Below are 21,667 nucleotides of genomic sequence, written 5' to 3' on the forward strand. Positions count from 1 at the left end.
CAAGTTAAAATTTGTAAATTAAAAAATTTTCATTAGCTTTAAAAATCAGGAATTAAATAATTTATTTATTTATATATAATATTGTGGAAAATATCATATTGGTAGGTTTTTCTAGGATGACCGTTACTTCTTTTGTGGAGAGGGGAAGAGAGACCACAATTCAGTCATAGCCCATGTTTATCGTCACTCGATTTTCCCGCCAAATTCGACAGTCACACTCCGCCGCCGTCACGCTCTCGACGCGTCGCCTCTCCTCTTCAGCCCCTCCCTCTCCCTCTTCCAGGCTCCTCGACCACTACTCCTTCAAGTCCCCTGTCTCCCCCTTCCAAAACCCTAACCCTAATCCTGAACCCTCTACCAAGAAGAAGCAAAAGCCGCCGTATCGGCCGCCGTCGTCGCTCGATCGGACAGGGAAGAAGCCGTTGCGCTCCGATTTACCCTTCGATTTTCGGTACAGTTACACTGAGAGCAGCCCGGCGGTGCGGCCGATTGGGCTCCGGGAGCCGAAGTATTCGCCATTCGGACCGGGATTGCTTGACCGGGAATGGACCGGAGTTTGCGCGCCGGCGGTGGACCCGAAGGTGAGGTCGGTGGATGGGAAGGAGGATCCAAAGTTGGAGGAGAAGAGGAGGAGGATGAGAGAGAAGACTCTTGGTGAGCCGCTTACGGCGGCGGAGAGGAAGATTTTGGTGGAGAAGTGCCAACGGCATAGAACTAAGAGGCAAATTAATCTGGGTATGAGTTCATTGGATTCTGTAATATGCTCGATGATTTTGGATTTTAAACCTTTTCAATTCTGGTATATACTTTTTAATCTGGGTTTGCAGTGTTTTTAATTCTAGCATGTGTTTGCTGATTTGAATTTGAAGTTTCAATTTTACAATGTTTTTCCTGATTTGGCTGTGGAGATTTTAAATTTTACAATGTGTTTGCTGATTTGGGAGTGAAGTTTTTCAGTTATATCATGTGTTTGATGATCTGGGCATTATCTAGGTCTGCAACTTGGGCTCGGGTTAGAGTTGGTTGGATGGATGATTGATTAAAATCCACTTTTTTATTTTTTTTATAACTTTTTTCTATATATTTATATCAAAATTTAAATTGTAAAAAAAAATTAAGATAATTAAAAAAAGTATAAATAAATTTATGTATCTTGATAGAAAAATAAAAAAGTATGGGCTATAATTATAATTTGATATTTTTCCTTAAAAATCAAGAAAGAATATAAATAAATGAATATTGTTATATAAATTAAATATTATAAAAAGTATTAAATCGTCAGGGTATATTTGGGTTGTCCAAACCTTGGCTCAAACCTAATCCAAATTGAGTTTGGGTTGAAAAACTTAACCCAACCCCAACCTGAGTATTAAAATAATTCCCCAAACCTGTCCAAAAGCCGATTGGATTGGGTCAATCTGGCCAAGTTTCATCCATAGTATTAACAACTTCAATTCTATTTTGTGTTTCCTGATATGAGTTGTTAGTCATTTCTCTTAAGGTATTAATATGAGGTTTTTCAACTTTATAACGCCTTTGCTGATTTGGGTACAAAGTTTTCAATTCTATTGTGGTTGCTTTATTTGGTGTTTGGTTGTAATTTGATTATTAATAGCTTGAATTCTTGGCTTGTGGAAGAACGTGAGGAAAGCTTCCAAATTTTTATGGAATGTTGACAAGAAATACAGTAGTTTAGTTAGCGAAATAGTTTGTTAGAATGGAGAAAAACTTTAGGCTTTGTTTGCCTAAATGGAAAATAATACCTGAAAAATTTGCCAGGAAATCTTTGTTCTTTAAGGTTCCATTTATCTACAGAAGTTTATTTCTTCTTCAGAAAAGTTCTACAAAAGAAATGGAGCATTACCCTTTTTTTCTTTGCTCTGCCTTTCAATTCTATTAGTGGAAAATATTTTCATGAAAACTTCCATAGTTGGTGACATGGTGTGTGTGGAAGCAAAAGAGTATAATCAGAGCATGTAGTCAATTTAACGGCAGTTAGAATTTACACACAATTGTGCAATAATATTTATAGAGTTGTTCTTTCCAAAATGAATATGACTATATGAGGATTTTTTATGATGTGAAGAATTTTTTTTTTTGATGGGTAAACACAGAAGAGAATATATTAAATAGAAAAAGTTTGCACCACTCAAATATTTTTCTTGACATATAATGTGAAGAAAAATATTTGAGTGGTGCAAACTTTTGTGGCTCCATTTAGAATTCAATAAAAGCAAATGGTATTGCAAAACCCTTATTGTTGTGCTTGCAGTACAAGAATTCGGTATTTAGTTGATAGTAATTTTACACTTGATAGAATAAGGTAACTTATCTTTTTATATTCAGGGATGCCATTTTCTGGGACATGCGTGCCATTTTCTAGGAAATAAGTGGAAATGCCATCCTTTTGTCATCTAAATCAAACTTAGGTGGTCGTATCCAAAATTATGAATGCTTTTATTTTTACTGATGCCATTTTCTATCAAATCAAAGGAGCTTGATATTTTACTTTAGTTGATGTAGGCCTTACTTATATATTGTTGTAGTTCTTGTTTCCTATGCGTTGTGAGTGAAAAAGATATCAGTACTGGCATCAAGCAATGTAGAAACCATTGTCCTTGCAACTGATGTACCTGTTGGCCTTAACTGCTAGGGATTGGATCTCCTAAGAGGAAATATTTTAGTTCAACTGATAGCCTCATTAATTAGTGTTAGGCATCTCATAAAAAATTTATATTTGCCTTTAGTCTTATTCTTTTTCAGAATCGAAAAGAAAATGATAGCTTGGATGTATTAGAATTATTCAGCCAGAACAGTTAAACTGATATTAGTACAATGAAATTTTCAGGTTTGAGGGCTGTCCCCCTGCATATGCCTCATGGTTATGGGGGCAAGTGGCACAATTTCTTCCCATCCACCCATTGAAAGTATGGTTTCAACAAAATTGCCTCACATATTTTAATGGAATACAATGCTATCTTCAGATGTTAAAAGTTTGAAATATTTCATGGCTTATCATCCCTTTACTAGATCAATATAAGTTCTGTGCTTACTGTAATTTCTGTTTCTTTTCTATTTACTTTTCTTCCTATTGGATGGTGTTGACACGCTCCTTTGTAGGGAGAGATGGTTTAACTCACAACATGCTTAATGATATTCATAATCATTGGAAACATGCTGAGGCAGTCAGGATAAAGTGTATGGGTGTCCCCACTGTTGACATGAAAAATGTGTGCACCCAACTCGAGGTATGTTGTCCTTTTCCATTCTAGAGCCACTTCATCGTCCTGTCGTCCTCCCTCATAGACTTGGATTAAAGAAAGATGAAACATGAAATATTTTCATTCCAGGATAAAACAAGTGGAAAGGTAATCCACAGACAGGGTGGTCTACTTGTATTGTATAGAGGCAGGAATTATCATCCCAAGAAGAGGCCTGTGATTCCATTAATGCTATGGAGGCCCCATGAGCCCATATATCCCAGGCTGATAAAAACTGTTATTGATGGCTTAAGCATTGAGGAGACAAAGGAAATGAGAAAGAGAGGATTGGCTGTTCCTGCTTTAACGAAACTTGGTATGGTATTGTCTCTTTGTTTATTTTTTTATTTAATTTTTATTTCATAAGAGTTAAACTAGTGCATCTTTCTGTGTATTGATTATCTCTAATACTTAGTTCTGGCTGGTGTTGTTTCTATCCAATATGATGCAACTGCAGCCAAAAATGGTTATTATGGTAGTCTTGTGCCCATGGTCCGAGATGCTTTTCTCACCGATGAGCTGATTCGGATAGATTGTCAGGGCCTTGAAAGGAGAGACTACAAGAAGATAGGCTGCAAACTTCGGGTAAAACTTTGTTATATACATCCTCTGTGTGAGTCTACTTGCTTTAATATTATGAACAACTCTATCTATTTGCTACTTTTATTAGTGACCTCCTTATTTATACTTGAAATAGAGGGCGAAGGGACATATTTCTTTCTTATTTTAAAGAAAATAATCTTTTTATTGAAGGTTTATTTTGTCTAGGCACTTACATTCCCATGCAGCAGTTTTGAACCTTTCAGCTTTTTCCTTTTTTATTTTTATTTTTTGAGTATTAATGAAAAATGTTTTGATCGTAGGCAAATATGTTTGTTCATAGGAAAAAGATATAGACTGCCAAATTGACCCCACCTTTTCCTAAATGAACATAGAATTAATAACCTTCCAAAGCAGATACTTTCAACATCAAAGAGCTATTGTAGCAAAAAACATAAAAAAATCTAACTTGCTCTCTAGTAGTGTTTCTTAACTTACAAATGAGGAAAACTCACAAATTGAGACCATCAAATGAGTGTGTCCTTATGTAGATTCTACAACCTTGCCATCTGCTGGATAAGAAAAAGTATATTAGTGTGAACCAATATGTGTGCAAATAATCTGTTGCTACTCATTCTAAGCCAAAAAATGAGCTGAATTTTCGGCTTGTAAAGCTGAATTGGCATGTGCAGATTAAGAAAGTCATTCTTTGAGAATTCTTCTTAATGGCTTGTGCAAAGTTTAGTTAATCCAACTTAGGTACACACCCTTGAGTGGTTTAGGGTATTTGTGAAATGGGTGTTAGTCAATTTGTAAATTTTTACACAGAAAGTAGCAAGAATAAATGATAGCAATATATTTATGCAAATTACAGCAAAATAAAAGGAGATAAAGAGTAAAGAAGATTGCAAACAACTATTTATAGTGGTCCAGAAACTGTCTACACCGTCTAGCTCCCTCCCAAGCTTGGAGGTAGACCATGTCAAGAGCTTCTTTAACCAAAGCTTTTAATGTTCTCGTACCCTTGGATTCCAATGTCCCAATAGACCTTTACAATCTCAAAGGAGTATCCCTCAACTCCTTACACAAAGGCTCTCTCAAGTACAATGTATAATGAATGATAGAACTCTCACAAAGAGTGGGTTTTACAATTGAAAATTGAAATTGCTTAATTACGAGTGCTCTTGATGAGAATAAATAAGTTCAAATTTAATGTGTTTTGAAGGATTTAAGATGGCTAGATAAGTAATAAATGTGGTTTGCAAGGCCCTGTATGCATCATGTATACTTTTGGGCTCTTTTTTAGCGCTTTTAATATAATTGCTTTTACCTATCAAAATAAATAAGTAAATAAATGTGGTTTGCAAGTTGTTGTATACTTATAAATGCACCTAAGGCGGGGTCTACATAAGTTTTCTGGTCAAACTAGTTATTATGCACAAGGTTCCTTGAATTGGACATCCAAATGTTTATCCACTTTACTTGTCGTTGGAGCATTTAATGCATTGAAAGAAGCCGTTATAGGCGGGAAAGGCACATCTGGATGTTCGCCTGGATGACTACATGGTCATGTGGACATTCACATGTCAGGTAGTGGCTAAAATCTCCATTTTATAAAACTCTGCCTAAGGGACATGGTAAATGGACGTCAACTTGAATAACTGCATGCTTATCCTCTTGCATTTCAATGCTCCAATAGCTCATATTGTTGACTTCTAACTATTTTTAATATCCTTTATGAATTTAGACCACTTAAAAAGGATTCTAACCGATGTTGAGTATTTTTCAAATGTATAACATCTCAGTTAAGTCCTTAAGATTTTTCAAAAAAAAAAAAAATCATGTAAAACTTAAGGTTCAAGGTAGTCTCTTAAGTTAGGTGAAGTCTTGTCTTCCTAATGTAGATTACTGTTGCTCAGTTTATATGCAAAAAGACAAAAAATTTACCCTAAGGTTTTCATCTTTATCTTCAAGTTTTCTGGCTAAAAATCATCTTTATTGAATTGTGCTTTGACATGCTTCTTGTGAGTTGTAAGATGTGAGGATCACTTGAATTTTGGCATATAAAATAATGTGGTCTTTTGAGCCAGTGCCCTTAAATAGTAAATTTATTAGTGTCCTTAACCTTTGCTTTGTTACCATCAAAACTAGGATCGTCTAACCTTTGGGCAAATAGCTTGGACCATACCAGTGTGCGACAAATACTGCTCTAGTCCATTTCTTTTTGTTCTTCTAAATGTCATTATGTCAAATCTCCATGGTTGTGGTGAAATAAGATGAAATTTAAAGTTATGAAGGTACCCACTTGAGTTTTTTGAAAATGTTATGTGCTTCACCCAACAGCAAAAGAAATTTCTCTGTGCCCTCCTTAATTCTGAGGATAAAAGAAATCAAAATGTATCTCTTAAGCTTAATTTGTTTCTTCAGTAATTATTTGCAAATAACGGGTATAGATTTAAATATATCAAAATTATTAAGCATGATTAGAAAGAATTTAATTTTAAACCATGATTAGATGATGAGTATCTTATTATCTGTACCTTTTTGTTGAAGGGAATGAATATGTAATGTGGACAGGAAACTGTGGAAGCTTGCAGTTTTTAAGGATTGATAGTCAGCAGCCCTTGTCTAAAACAATTAATGATAGATCAAGCACTTGAGGATGCATGTATATAAAATATAGGCAGTGCAGTTGTGGTCCTGCAATTCTCTTTGTGCCTTTTGTGTTCATTTTCGGTTGGGCAGTTCCAACTATTTCTATATTGGTGCTATAATGTTTTAAAATATCTTGTGATGGAAAGTGTGGGGCTGAAGATTTGGTCGAAAGTAATAATTTGCTTGAATCACTTAGTTCTTTTGATGTTGACCTTGTTGCTTGCTTACTGGGGAAGTGTTTTAACCACATCACTTACAATAATGTTGGTACAGGACTTTGTGCCTTGCATCCTGGTGACATTTGAGAAAGAGCAGATTGTGGTATGGAGGGGAAAGGACTATAAGCCAACAGAGGCTGGGCAGTTCCCCATAGAACGAGAATCACTTGATAACTGGGACAGTGACATGGTTTATGGTGGAAAGCAACACAAGCGCTCAGATGACAGCTGCAGCCAACTAGCCTTCTACTCTGGTGATGAGGAGTAGTCGGCTCCTTCCTGCAAATCACTGGCACCACTTCATTGTCTGTTTGTTAGAATGAATGCCCATGCTCTTCAATCAGCATATTTGGATTGTGTATCAAACTTGGCGTTCAAGATCCGACATATAGTGAAAATGAGAGGCTATCCCTTTGTATTTTTCTTCTCTTTTTTCTCTTATATTAGATATATCCCCTTTTGGTTGTTGGATTGTCAAAATGATACTCTCACATGTTTGCAACAGAGGTCAGAATAGTAGCACATGCACTACTATTAGTTTAAGAGTGGATCTTAGAAATTATTATTATCCCCTTATCTGTTTTGTTGTCATATGGTCGCGTAATCGAGAAACCGCAGACAAATCCATGCCCAGTCTTCAATATGGTGAGTTTTATTCCACCATTTTTTTCATGTTATATGTTGTCAACACACTGATGATACTGAAGAACAAGTTGGCCTTGCAGGTGTTGAACAGACAACATTTTGGAGATGGCTAAAGCTTAAATCCTCAGTACAGATGGGAATCAGACCGATTTTCGGTTGGATTTGGATGGGCATGAACTCTGTGTAATGGCTTTGATGAAATTTACAATTGATAAGATGATGAAATTATGTGTTTTGTTTATATGATTATGTTTTGAGTTGAATTGGATCAGCATCTGCCGCAATAATGTACCCAAGCCTTGGCCTCTTCTATTGTTGTTTTCTCCTTTCCACTGCTCTGCAAGGGGTGTGTGGGCCTTGGGCCTTAAAAAGTTGATCGGATTTTCTCTCCCAGTGGAGCCCATCGCCTTAAAAAGTGGATCAGATCGACGGCCAAGGAGAGTGCCGCGTGGAGGAAACGGACCATAGGCATTATGCCTACTTTAAGCACGTTTAGCACGTGGACCCGGTTGGTTCCTTAATGGACTCCACTCCGTCTCTTCCAGCTGGCAGTGTCTGCTCCTTAAGGAAAAAAAAAGTTGGATTTGAATTTGGTTTCCCAACCGCCTCGTTTTGTTTATTTTGTTGTGCCACGTCACCTCTTGTTTTTGGTTATAATTATTAATTTAAATAAATTTTATAGCATTTGCGTAGCCTGTCCAAAAGTGAATAAATAAGGGAAATGAAGCGTGACACGTGCTAAGCACGAGGGTGGGCAAAACATGAAGGGGGATGATCACTCAGATTAGAGACCACAAAAAGAAAACGCTACTTCCGCTCCATTTTGTCTGAATCAAAATCTCGCCCTCGTCCACCTTCCAATTCCGGCTCTGATTCTCTGGTCTGCAGTCTGCAGCGGAGAACTATCAATGGCTGGAACTGGAGCGGATCTCATCACTCCTCTCATCTCCTCCCAACCCTCCGATCAACCTGAACTCATCCTCACCGTCGATGACCGACCCGGTTTTGAATCCTTCAGTGACCATTGCTCCTCTAATGGCACTAAGTCTGACCACACCCAACCTGAGTCTGATAACCCGTTTGAGTTTCTCGGGTCGGCCGGGTTCTCCGTCCCTGGAACACCCACCGTGGATCCGTTCCGGAATAATACGCCCAAGATTGATGGGTTTTATGAGTGGTTCAAGATCCTGGTCTGCGTACCCATTGCTGCGATTCGGCTGGTATTGTTCGGATTGTGTTTGCTGGTTGGGTATTTGGCTACCAAGTTTGCTCTTCAGGGTTGGAAGGATAAGCAGAATCCCATGCCCAAATGGCGGTGTCGGGTTATGTGGGTCACGCGCATCTGTTCTCGTTGTATTCTCTTTTCTTTTGGGTAAGCTGATTAGGGTTTTGTATGGCTGGTTTTTGCTTTAACCTTTTCTATTTCATTTTCTCTGTGCCCAATAATCTCATGAAATTTCGTTTCTACCGATTGACCCTGTCTGGTTGGGAAAACTGAAGGAAAGAATGGATGCATGGTTGCTATTGGACGAGGATTAGGAAAAAAAAAACCAAAAAATAAAATAAAATAAAAACTTCTTTTTTATTCTTTTGAACTTGTAACTTTGCCACTGCTGAGAATGCTGGTAGAAAGGAAAATTTTTTAAACTTTAGGGATTATAATTTTTAGTATTATAAGTCAAGTAGTTACGTTTGGCTTAGCATGCTTGGGAAGGTGTGAGAGGTAGAAGTTCGTTTATCATTTTTATTGTACGTGTTTTTCAGCAGCCAAAATAGACTGCTTTGGGTATACCGTTTGGGTTTTGATGGTTTCTTTAATGAATTTTCCTTATGCTCTGATTGTTTTCTGAGAAATATTTATATATATTGTTTATCAAATGGTTTTTACCAATCAAAAATTTACAAAGAATGAAAGCTCAACTCTGGCATTATTCTTTTTGAACAGTTTTTTCTTAGTAACCTAATGGAGAACTTCACATGTTTAGTTATTTATTTATGAATGTTATTGGGAGAATCGTTATTGTTTTTTGTCATTAGGCTATAAACTAGTTAGGCTGTTTCAGAATGTTGGATTCTTCCTCCTCTTCCTTTTTTTTTTTTTTTTTTTTTTTTTTTTTTTTTTACCTACTTCAAATTTTTTGTGTATTTGTTGAAATTTGATTTTTTTTTTTTCTGACACTATGATGAACTTTGTGGTCAATTTTGTGGATTGAAATTGAATGAGTTAGGGGCATGAGTATTGGTTCTTTTTTTCCTTTCTAATTTTTACTTCAATGGTTGCAGCTACCATTGGATAAAACGAAGGGGAAGACCTGCTTCAAGGGAGACTGCTCCTATAGTTGTATCAAACCATGTATCATATGTTGAGCCTATCTTCTTTTTCTATGAATTATTCCCTACCATTGTTGCATCGGAGTCCCATGATTCCCTACCCTTTGTTGGAACTATTATTAGAGCAATGCAGGTAAATTTATCCTCACATTGTACGCTAGTTTCTTGCACAACTGCGGATGTGCATTTAATTAAATAAATGCTCATTTCTGGATAATTTTCTTTAGCCAGCGCCTTTCAGTTTTAGTTTCTTTTTACTTGGATTAAATTGTTTGGCAAGCTTTGAACATGCTTTTTTCTTTTTCTCTATGTTCTTAGGTTATATATGTTAATAGGTTCTCACAATCATCAAGGAAACAGGCTGTTAATGAGATAAAGGTAGAAAGTTTCTATTTTTCCCTTTTAACTAAAGTATTTTTGTTTTTATTAGTTTTGATTGACCTTTCTCATAATTGAGCTGAACTGCTGACACCTTAATGATTTGTGTTGCTGTTATTGGTTGAACCCTATGGCTTTGAGTGTGATACTAATTGTAAAATGCTTTGTTTCCTCAGTTTGATTTAGTAATTTCATTTCCTGGTTATTTGTTTCCAATTATTAGAGAACTATTGAATAGATGGGTCTATGTACTGAAATTCTTGTCCTCTTATGTCAGAACTGCTGCATTTTCCCATTTGTGAACATTCTTTCATTTATTTCTACAGTGACAAAACTTGTTTATTATTCTTATTTACAAGAGTGCTTGCCATAATTATTGGCAAAATATGCTTAACCCTGAAGTCATTATAAAGTTTAGCTCTGGAAATAGCAACATACTACAGCTAATTTAATGGGTGTTTCTTTGTTTAATATTTGAAACAAAATCCAAATGATTTAAGTTGTATCAATTTATTAGCTATTTGATACAGAAATGTGCTTTCAAGGATCTGAATACAGAAAAAGGCTTCTTGCGAGAGATATCCTCGAGTGTTATTGTTTCCTGAGGGAACTACAACTAATGGAAGGGTCATTATTTCATTCCAACTTGGTGCATTTATCCCTGGTTATCCAATCCAACCGGTAGTTGTCCGCTATCCTCATATACATTTTGACCAATCTTGGTGAGAATCTTGTGTATAGAAATTTCTTTCATGTTATTTGTAGTTGTATTTCTAGTCTTGCATAATGCTGCATGACTTTTTGTCCAGGGGGCATATTTCTTTGGGAAGGCTGATGTTTAGAATGTTCACACAGTTTCACAATTTTATGGAGGTATGCTCTCTCTCTCTCTCTCTCTCTCTCTCTCTCTCTCTCTCTCTCTCTCTCTCTCTCTCTCTCACACACACACACACACACACACACACACAAAGGGCATGCGCATGTCTGTGTGCTTGTGCATGCATGTGTACAAACATTTTCTTCCATCCTTTTTATAAATTGTGCATATGAAACAAGTGAATGTCACAATGTATGATTCTATCATAAATAGGCTTTTGGAACCTTAGATTAGCTTTGCTTTTGAAATTAATTACCAAGCTGGAAAATTTACATAGATTATATATCCAGAGAAGACGCCTAGCAAAAAGGGGCACTAGATTTAGGGGAACAAATCTAGTATAACTAAGCATACGAGGTGCACCAATAGATATATGCCCCATTGTAGTATTTACTTATAGCATTCTATTTGTGGCTCAAGTTGTACATAGATGAAGGCTCTATTCCTTTAATTTATTTTGTAGATTGGTTGGGTTTTGGTTGAAGGAAGGAGTAGTTTTTTGCCTTCCCTCTTTTTCACTGTCCCTCCGGTGCCCGTTGTATATGTACTCAGATGCACTAGTTCTTTTGCTGCTTTTAATATACTCTTTTTTGCTGATCAAAAAATTAAATTAAAAAAAAGGTGTTTACTTATGGTATTCTCCCAATTATTAAGGTGGGAAAGAGAGTACAAGGGGATGAAGAAACATCCTTAGTAATGCAAAATCTACAATTGAAAAAATAGATAATTTCTACACCGGGAAAAAGGAATTAAACCATGCATGACTAGAAATTATCATTGAAGTCTTCTAGAACTAATCCTTCTCCATTATTGGCTTCTAAATTTGCACTTCTTGCAATCCAATGTGAATTGACAAATCAATGATGGCCTAGCCTTAGACGTTACAAAGGACAATGCTACCACATTGAGTTTGTTGCTACAGGACCTAAATTATCTAACAGGCTTTCCAAGTACTCATGAAGCATATTGTCCGAAAAGGGCTTTCTTCAACCAGGAAAACAACCTTTCGGACAATCCACCAATTCACTCGAGTGAGACAGAGGAGAGAGTGAGATTCCGTGTGTAGGTCCAAAGTCATGATACCAATTACTAATTCAGGAGGTCTTCAGATGGTTTAGTTGCACCATCTTAGGTTGGTATCAAGCAATGCGCTTAATATTATGGTTAAAAAACTTGAAACAACTTCTAAAAAACTAATGATTTAAAAAAAAATAAATGAATAAATACAAAATAGATAAACTCAATTAAAAAGCATATGCCACATTTGGCATTGTTTAAATAAAACTAAAGACATGAGTTCGCATTGGTTTATGATAATTTTTTATAGGTATTGGTTTATACTGGCTCGAACTCATCACGGTGAGGACCATTCCTGTTATGACACAGCCCGGTCAAATCTGACTCAGCTGCTTTTTTGAACCATGTTTGCAAGAATCTCATACCCCTTCTCTTCAAGAACCTCATATCGCATCTTTGCAAGAATCTCGTATCACTTCTTTGCAAGAACTTCATATCGCTTCTTTACCACATTTACTTACATTCAAATTTCTCGTTCAATCACAAGCCCTTGGACACATCTCTGATGATAACTATGTAATAAGATCAGTAAGCTGTTATGTCTGCTCTAGCAGCATCCTTGAAATATGATGAGAATACAAAAATATGATGCCAATTGATGTGATCTCCAATATCTCACACATGATAGTCCTTAGTTGCTCCTTTAGCAACTATCAAAGTTGTGCTGCTTCCCTCATGTAAAAATTCTATTTTTTTCTGTTTTAATGATTATAAGTATCAAAACTTTGCTCTACTGTTAACATTTGAAACAGATAATATATTTTTCACCTTCATTTTGAGCGTAAAAAGAGGTTTTGCAGAATGTGGTTATGCTTCAATAGCTGTTGTGGTGAAATATGGTGCTAATATTTGAATCGCTGCCAATGAGCGTTTTTTTTTTTTTTTTTAAGAGGAAGTGTGGAGGGGCTGGATGTCCCTTCTCGAAATTATTGAGCAAAAGCAACAGTCAAGAAAAAAATATGAGTTTGAACAAGAGAGAAAAAAGCTGTAAAAGAGGTAGAAACACCTGGAGGATGTCCAAATAATTTTTTCTTCTATTTCAGAATGGTTTAACATAATATACATGTTGTTTAGTAATAACCAGGCAAATGATATCTTATATTCCACTTAGTTGCTCTTTTTGTTACTTTAGCAGGCTTTGTCAGATGCTTTTTATTCTTTGTATTTATCAAAATTTCTCAGGCAAAGCAGGTGTGGTCATGGTGACTTGAAGTCCTGGCTAACATTAATTATTAAGTTACTTCTGTATTCTAAGAGTCAGGCTTTCTATACCTTACTATATCAAACTTTCCATGGAAGATATATGATCATGTTGACTTGAACTCCTGCAATTATTATGTGTCTACTTGGGACATATGAACATTTGTACCTACACAATATAAATCACGAGCCTATCTACTTGATTTTAATTCTTGGTTATTGGATTACCTTTTTTGTAACTTTCTGTTGGTTTAAAAATAACTGAGTCTTTTGTTCTGAATTGAACAGGTAGAATACCTCCCTGTTATTTCACCTCTTGAAAATAAAAAAGAAAATGCTGTCCATTTTGCAAAGCGGGTGAGTACATTGTGATAGGTTTTGATTCTTGCTGCTTGGGTGGATAGATCAAATATTTATTTCTAAGTTTCTTAATTAAATACATGATATGCTTGTTAGCTAGTGCAAAACTTACATGTAAAAGATCTGTTAAATCCTGTGTACTTGCATTGCTTCATCCCCTTTTTGGTAGGCCCTTCTAGTACACTTTGTAACATACACATTGTTGGTTAATGATATATATACTGATTAAATGGGAAAAGAAACCATAAAAATGGAATCCTCTTTTACTAAACACACATTCTAAATTTGATGCGAGGGCATCATGCTCTCTCAAACTTCTGCAGTTCTTGCAATACGTACAGGTTCTCTCTGCCATATCCATGCCCTAGAATCTTTTCTATTATGAACATCCCCAGTTTTCTTGTCATTTTCACTATGGGAGGGTAGCTATGTATTATCCTTTTTCTTCCACCTGTAGGGCCTCCAATATATGTTGGGTGCTTGAGCTGGTTTTACCCTTTATATTATTGATGTAATTAAAAGGTATTGATCAAAGCTTTCCTGGAGTCTTGTACTAGGGCACTAATGTCCTATCTACAATAAGCGGCATTTTCTTGAGAGTACAGAAAAATTGACAACCTTTGAATGGGGTTTCCATCATTCCAGTGATGCCTGCGGATTCCTATGTTTAATGTACAAATGGATATTTGTATCCAAGTCAAATGCCAAAAATGCTAGAAGATGAGTTTAATTATTGATATTGAAACTGTTCTGGTGTAGCAGTGAATTTTCGTACTCAAAGTTTCATAAACTATTAAATACTGGGCAACCTTTTGGTCTGTGTGCATAAATTGGACTAGTTGCTGTATTTGTAATTCATTTTCTTTCTATTGATGCCATCCATTATGGATGTGAACATATACATTGTTAAAAGTTACCTAGGCATATTTCCCTCTCTGTGATTCTGTTTATAGTGTTATAAGTAAATTTTTTTATTCCTAAGTCCATCCCTTTGGATGTATGCAGACTAGTCATGCTATTGCAACTGCACTAAATGTTGTACAAACATCTCATTCATATGGGGACTTAATGCTTCTCACTAGAGCATCTCAGTCAAAACAGGTGCACATTCTTCCTCACTGTGTTATTTCTGTAATCTATCTTGCAAATAGGTTTCCTATGGAGTCAAGATCTCTGTGATGGGAAGGCAGCTTAGATTCCATTTGATCACTAGGCCAATGTTAACCCCTATGTTTAAAGAATATGTTAAGAAATTCACAAATTTCATATGGGCACATTCATTAAGCAGTTTGGCTGGGTTCATGCAGCTCTAGTATTCCTGATTCAGGAATATATTTGTGCAAGAAGCCTTTATTTGGTTGCTTTACACAGGAAAGCCAAGGATTGTTAAGAGAGAGGGAGAGAAGGGGAATGATTTGGGTTGGTGGGGGGCAGGTTTTGGTGTTTGGTTTATGGAGGATTGATTGCAATTATTTGTGTTAGAGCATGATATACATTGTGAGGCCATTTTTTTTATAGGCATTAATGTAATTTTATAAACATTGTGGGCCCAATACTCAACCAGCTTTTAGAAAAGTAACTATCATGGTATTTAGAGCACGATAAACATTGTGAGCCCAAATCCTAAAAATTTAAACTTTTAGGAAAATTGGTAACTCGATATGGTATTAGAGCTCTTGTTAACTTGAAGTATTAGGTTCAAGTCCTTCAACCATTATTCATTTTGTGTAATTTTCTGTGATCACAAATTTGTGATTTTTGTATAGCTTGATATGCTATAGATACATTGCGAGCCCAAATCCCTAACATCTTAACCTTTTAAGAAAGTTGGTAACTCAGCAATTTGCATGTTTGATGTGATTTGTGTAGCCTCATATTTCTAGATACTAAAAATAGCATGTTGAGTTCTATTTTTTTTATAAAAAGAAAAAAGAAAAACTAATAATGGAGAGTTATTTGCTTAAATTTTTCAATGTTGAGCTCCACAATGCTGAAAAGTATGTGTATGATTACTCGAAATGAAAAATGATAATGTTCTGTATTTTAAAGATGAGGATTAGATCAAGTTGAGGAGCCTTGGTTGTGCAGTCTATCTTGAATGGAAGTCTAGGATCTTTCTTTGTGCCTTGGTTGTTCGATCTATCTTGAATGGAAGTCTGGGATCTTTCTGTGTCTTTGTTAAGGCTCTAGCCCAAATTGGTTTAATATACACTTTTGGGGCATTACATGACAATTTAAGCTTTTGAATCAAATGATGGCTTAACACAGTGTCAAACCCTTACTATTTGAAAGGTTATGAGGTCAAACTTTATTGCATGTTTCTTTCCCCTATCTATTGGGCCATGCAAGTGAGAGGAGGCTGCATGTGAGGTGGAGCGTTTGTGCCTTAGCTCAAGTTAGTTTGATATATATTACTACCTAAAAATAGGGTTTTCTTGCCATCTATATATTTTCCATTATCTCTTTCATATCTGATGTATTTATTCTCTCTGGGGTATGGATTTATCAATGAAGGTAACCATACATATTTTGAGCCATGAACATAGGCTTGGTTTGAACCATTTATTTCTGTGTCTTCTCCTACTCAACAATCTCGACTCAATTGAAAAGTGGGTCTAATGTGCTCCCAAAGTGCTGGGAAAGCACATAGTGCATATTGCATTGGTGTCCAAGATCTACTTTTAGAAAACTGCTAAGGAACTGACATAAATGCTTCAAATGCATTGTTGGTGATGTCATCCATTCAGAAAAGTGCTTGTACCTACCCTTAGAATGTCAATTTGGCTACCAGAAAACTTCTTGGTACAGGTTTGGAGACAGATTTATGCTTCATGGAACTCTATGTTGGTGCATCTTTTTGCTGCCTGGGTTGTTGAATGGTTGCACTTTACATGTTTTTATTATGCCTACTTTTATCTGAATGATTCTATGGTCCTAATCATTTTTCACTAATATGTTACCATTACTATGGTTTGCAGGAAAAGCCCTCAAGTTATATGGTTGAAATGGCAAGGGTGGAATCGGTGAGTTTACATTAAACTGAACGTGAACTAGTGCATTGTTATATGTGGAAAAACAATTACTTTGGGTTGTGTAGTTTGAACTCGTTCTAGTACTGATAGTTAACAACTTCCCTAGACTGGGAAAGGGTCAAGATGAAGAGGGTAGAAGCACCATCTTTTATAGGGAACTAAATTCATCTTGTACCTTAACAGCCTTAATATATTCCCTATGTTTGCAAATCTCATTGGACATTCTGATACATTTAGTGTTTTAAATGATTGCACTTACCTTATACCATTTCTAGATTTTGTGAAGGAAAGAGCTTTTAATTAAGTTTTATGATTCTTGAAAAAGAGGCTTTGCTTTTAATAAATTTTAGTCAACTTTATTCCTTAATTTCAAGATGATGAAAATTTTCACTTGTGAACAGTGATCTAGTTCATATATAATATGTTATTATTAGTTTCTAATATGCTACTTGCTGGACTAAAAGGAATGATGGGCTGGATTCTATATTTTGTTTTTCAGTCATTCCATTTAAGCACCTTGGAAGCTGTGGACTTTCTGGATACATTTCTTTCCATGAATCCAGATCCCAGGTAATGTTGAAACATATTCTGGTGAATAATTGAAGAAAATGTTGCTTTTCTATCTTATGGAATTAATGATTCCAGTTTTAGATGTATACCATTTGTTGTCTTGGCTGCTGTTGAGAAACCATGCATGATGAATTTTTGCCCAATAACTGGTTGAAGCTGTATTCTTTTATGGTTATTTATGATATCACAGTTTCACTTGTATGTGTCTGGCAATTAGCATGCCACTGTGCTTGTTGCTGTGTGAAGGAATGAAAATTAAGAAATAGATAATTTTTCTGGAGCGGAAGCACAAGGCTTTTGTTGGCTCTTTTCTTTGCTTTCCTTTTTCAAAAGATCCTAACATTTATTTTGTGGTGGTGGTGGGATGCAGGCAGCCAATTTTGGTCTAGCATCCATCCTACTGCCAACCTTCTCCATTCTGTGGCATAAGATCAGTGGATAATGTGTCTTAACCTGTGGTGCAAATTAATTTTTGGTATCTCCTTTTTCTTCCATTAAAATGTATGTATTATTGGTTTTTGTTATTGTGGGGAGGACTCCTTATCCTTCTCATGTTCTTTTTACCCATAATACATATTTTGTTTCTGATACAAGAACGTATATATTGATATTTTTGAGTTGACTCTGGAGTTTCATATTCACGTAAATGGGTGCATGGATTCTCCTTTCTCATTCACAATCATTAAAACTCGTTGTGTAATTGTCGTGCTAGGCAATCTTTCTGTGGGGATGAACTTTATCCTTTTGGTCTGTTTCACAACAAATGCTAGCAATTTATTTTCTGTCAAGTGAAAAGTGGCTTCTCAAGTTGCAGCTTCTGCATTTGTGACTTCTATAGTTTACACTAGAATGCTTTGCAGAACTTTTGGTGTGGAAACCATGCATCTAAAGATATCTTAGTGACAACGAGCTTAATGTTGTTTCTACTAATGACCTTGAAAAGGCTTTACTTTTTGAGTGATGTTGATTCATACTGTAAAGTTTTTACTAATGCAACTGATGTGTACTCTTTCTCTTTGGTCACAGTGGATGTGTTAAAATCCATGACTTCTTTAGGGTGCTACGACTGAAGCCATGTTATCTTTCTGAGAAGGTCTGTTGCCAAAAGGATTGTGTTGTTTCTATAACCTTCTGATATTTAATGCTGATGCAATTTTCTTTATGCATATACTATGTCAAGTCCTTTTCTTATACCATTTAGTTTACTCTTCGTTCACATTAATATTTGAACAGGTGAAACCAGATGTTCTCACTTTTTTTTTTATAGAGATGCTGTTAGAAGACACTCAAACCATAAATATAGATGAATAATTTATTGAATAGTAAGTATGCTTAAGATGATAGATGCTTCTTAGGTGTCACATCATTGCTGAAAATTTTTGAGGAAACCTGCAAGTGTTCTGTCGATCAGTGGTTAAGGGTTTTTGTTTCTGAATAAATCAAAAGTATGAGTCAGGAATCTATGTTTCCTTCATCTCTTCCACTTGCTTTCTATGTAAAGTTGGCCTAATTTTCCTTTTATTCTTCTGAGATCTAATGAATATGTGACATTACTATCAATGATATGAATGGTTTTTGGAGACAACCTGAAAACTGCAATTAACTACACACACAAAAGCAGATATTGTTATTTGGCATTTCCTGCATGGATAGGATCATAGGATGTCTTGGATACCAAAAAAAAAAAAAATTCACACTACAGGTGTTCATTTTCTAAATAATTTTGACCACACCTGATAAAAAAAATTTAACTTTGATTTCTTGCTCCATAAAATCATGTCAACTTGATGATCTCACAATATGAACAAAACAACTTGTAATAATGATTATACGATGTTTTTATATTTGTGATTAGTCATCCTTTCTGTCTCTGATTTCATGAAGATTGTGTGGATTGCAGATATTTGGATTCATTGATGTGGACAAGAGTGGAAGGGTCACATTCAAACAGGTCTCTCTCTCTCTCTTTCTAGAAGACGTGTGTCGCACATTGTTCAGAATATTAGTGTGTACATACGTGCAAATCGAGTGGTAACTAAAAAGACTTGAAATATTAACCAAATTACTAAGTAAAATATTAAAATGGAAGCCTGGCCATCAGTGGGCTAGCTGATAATACACTGGCAATCTGCGAGGCTTTTAAGTAATCCTAATGATAGCCTCTCCATACTTAAACAATGGACTCTCCAGATGGTGCCCTAAAGACCACATAAGTTGTTGAGTTTAAAGATTGGTAACTAATCCTAATGTTACTAAGGCTGCAACTCCTTCATTAGTACCATGAGTGTTAAGGAGCCTGATTAGTGCTCAGAATAGCATCTCCATAGGAGGTGTGAGGGAAAAACAACTTTTGACAGGACTGGAACTGTGGGCTTCGTTGTGGACTTAACTATCAGCTGGCTTCCTTGAGCATCGTTATAGTTTCTTTTCCCTCATAAAAGGAAAATACTTATCCAAATTGCATGAGATTATAATTGCCCAATTTCTGCAAATCCTGCATGCCTTGCATTCTGGTATTCTTTGTTAAATATCACGTGCAGAAGCATCACACTTTTCTCACTGTCCTAGAGAAAATGGGCCAGAAATTTACATGATGTCGAGAATTTCAGATATCAGTACCATAGCAGTTGACTTGTAATTATTACTTCCTAAAGACTAAAAATTGAAGTGTGCAGTACCATTTTGTTTTAGATCTAATGGGTGCTGGATTCTACTTACAATAAGCAACTAATATGATTCCCCATTGCTCATTTTTTTCCTTGAACAAAAATCAATTAGTTAGATAAAATTTGTCTCACAATTGGTTTATTTGTTGCTTGCAGTTCTTGTTTGGATCAGCTCATGTGATGAAGCAGCCATTATTCCGACAAGCCTGTGAATTAGCTTTTGCTGAATGTGACTCTGATGGAGACTTGTACATTTCAGAGCAAGAGGTAAGTTGGTTTTCCTCTAATTCTAAACTTTATCTTAAGGTTTATACTCAGATGTGTTCTAACCTGCACGTTGTTTCTAAATGTGTCACACAGTTGGGAGATTCCATTAGACCAGTGATTCCAGACTTGAATGAGGATGAGGTAATTACTAATCAATATTCTGGTTCCTTCTGCTCATACTTTATCACTCATATCTTGAATATGAAAAAAGCAAAAGAAATAGCTTTTCTAACAGGGATATTGTCTCCCTTGTCCTAAGCCTTGTTACAGTGGCAATTGCAGATACAGGAGATGTTCAACTTGTTTGACACTGACAAAGATGGCAGGGTAAGCAAGGATGATTTCAGTAACTGCCTGAGAAGGCATCCGCTGCTCATAGCACTTTTCTCACCCAGTTTGCTGCACAACGCTTAACGGAGGCCCGGAATTCGGATGCAAGAGGAGATTGTGTGATGAATGGGATTGAATGTAGGTTAGAATTGGTTGATGTATTATTGTAACCCAGATGGGATTTTGAGGGGAGTAGGTTTTTTTACCCATGGAAATGCTCCCGAGTTGCAGGGATCCCTTTTCAAACTCAAGAACTTCTTCCCCCCTGTAACTGTAAAATGGTTTTTTAGGCAGTCAGCTTTGCTAAATTAATTTGGGTTTCCATTTTTATAATCGTCTCAGTATTGTATCTGAACAAAAATCATCTCAACACATAATTTGGGTTTCCATTCACATGAAGGGACCGACCTAAAACGAACACTTGTTCCGGATCTTTTAACTGATTTTTGAAACTTTAATTCCAACTGTCAAATTAAATTCCAAACGTCCTATCCTATGACGTAGAGCTGGGAGTTGTAGGGGTCGTGCGAACTCAGTCTGGGCCCACTCCCCACCTTAGCCGTGTGTCGTCGGCTCCCTTTTTTTGGGGTTGGGCCCAGGCCACTATCATCTATGTTAGGTAGCAATGCTCCTGGTCCCAAAACAAGATAGGAACGTGCCAAGTTGATGTACATGCAATTCCATCAAAGCTAGAAAAAACTAAGGTATTGAATCCGTATCCATCTATCGTATTTTGAATTTAGGGTATAAAGAGAGGGAGTGGACCTCGGGTATCAAGTCATGAATTATCGACACGTAGCACTGATTGATTGGTGATATTATTCCAAAAGTTTACCTTTCTTCCCCGGATGAAAGAAGGGTGATCCAATGGGGAACTCAGGCAGAAGGCACCCAAAAATAAATAAAAACAAAAAAGGGTGGGCGAATGGGAATTGACAGGCCACGTGAATGGACCCAGAGTCACGTGACAAACGTGGCGCCACTTTGTAGGGCATGGTAATTGTACTAGTCGTATTTGTGACCACATATCATGCTAATTCATTAATTATGCCACGTTACGCCATTTCAAGCTTCATAATCTGACACCAAACCTTTCCTTTGTTTTTTTCTTCCTCTTTTCCTTTAAAAGTTTGGAATAAAATACTTGTCCCAAAGTTGGTAAAAGACAATCTAAAAAAGCAAAATCATCTTCTACATTTCAAACACCTTTAAATTTATTTATATTTAAAAAAAAAAAAAAAAAAAAAAAAAAAAAGTGAGT

General features: G+C 36.1%; 2 protein-coding genes across 6 annotated transcripts; both read left to right on the top strand.

The window, feature by feature from the left end:
• The first annotated feature begins 88 nt into the window (after positions 1 to 88).
• Positions 89 to 3,851, top strand: LOC100264400 (CRS2-associated factor 1, mitochondrial). 2 transcript variants are annotated; one of them, XM_059743215.1, is made up of 3 exons: positions 89 to 735; positions 3,121 to 3,248; positions 3,351 to 3,851. In XM_059743215.1, exons 1-3 carry the CDS (start codon positions 174 to 176, stop codon positions 3,624 to 3,626), a joined length of 966 nt encoding a protein of 321 aa, XP_059599198.1. In that variant the 5' UTR covers positions 89 to 173; the 3' UTR covers positions 3,627 to 3,851. The 2 variants fall into 2 exon arrangements, with proteins under 2 accessions (XP_059599198.1, XP_059599199.1); XM_059743216.1 differs by lacking the exon at positions 3,351 to 3,851 and adding an exon at positions 2,849 to 2,927 and having other exon boundaries at positions 98 to 735; positions 3,121 to 3,249.
• Positions 3,852 to 6,970: 3,119 nt separating this feature from the next.
• Positions 6,971 to 20,739, top strand: LOC100262557 (lysophospholipid acyltransferase LPEAT2). Of its 4 annotated transcripts, none has more exons than XM_010663307.3 (15): positions 6,971 to 7,318; positions 7,399 to 8,690; positions 9,602 to 9,782; positions 9,968 to 10,027; positions 10,586 to 10,749; positions 10,837 to 10,900; positions 13,470 to 13,538; positions 14,547 to 14,642; positions 16,520 to 16,564; positions 17,073 to 17,143; positions 18,170 to 18,236; positions 19,044 to 19,094; positions 19,966 to 20,076; positions 20,170 to 20,217; positions 20,347 to 20,739. In XM_010663307.3, exons 2-15 carry the CDS (start codon positions 8,227 to 8,229, stop codon positions 20,488 to 20,490), a joined length of 1,635 nt encoding a protein of 544 aa, XP_010661609.1. In that variant the 5' UTR covers positions 6,971 to 7,318; positions 7,399 to 8,226; the 3' UTR covers positions 20,491 to 20,739. The 4 variants fall into 4 exon arrangements, with proteins under 4 accessions (XP_010661609.1, XP_002277837.1, XP_059599196.1 ...); XM_002277801.4 differs by having other exon boundaries at positions 20,359 to 20,739; XM_059743213.1 differs by lacking the exon at positions 9,968 to 10,027.
• The last annotated feature ends 928 nt before the right edge of the window (positions 20,740 to 21,667 follow it).

Source organism: Vitis vinifera, chromosome 15 (genome assembly GCF_030704535.1).
Source record: "Vitis vinifera cultivar Pinot Noir 40024 chromosome 15, ASM3070453v1".
NCBI lineage: Eukaryota > Viridiplantae > Streptophyta > Magnoliopsida > Vitales > Vitaceae > Vitis > Vitis vinifera.

Excerpts from the sequence above, each read along its gene's own strand:
- LOC100264400 (XM_059743215.1), top strand. The coding sequence starts at position 174 with ATGTTTATCGTCACTCGATTTTCCCGCCAAATTCGACAGTCACACTCC. Across the intron at positions 736-3,120 it reads TAAGAGGCAAATTAATCTGG|GGAGAGATGGTTTAACTCAC; the intron begins GTATGAGTTCAT and ends GCTCCTTTGTAG. Across the intron at positions 3,249-3,350 it reads ATGTGTGCACCCAACTCGAG|GATAAAACAAGTGGAAAGGT; the intron begins GTATGTTGTCCT and ends TTTTCATTCCAG.
- LOC100262557 (XM_010663307.3), top strand. The coding sequence starts at position 8,227 with ATGGCTGGAACTGGAGCGGATCTCATCACTCCTCTCATCTCCTCCCAA. Across the intron at positions 20,077-20,169 it reads TGTACATTTCAGAGCAAGAG|TTGGGAGATTCCATTAGACC; the intron begins GTAAGTTGGTTT and ends TGTGTCACACAG. Across the intron at positions 20,218-20,346 it reads CAGACTTGAATGAGGATGAG|TGGCAATTGCAGATACAGGA; the intron begins GTAATTACTAAT and ends GCCTTGTTACAG.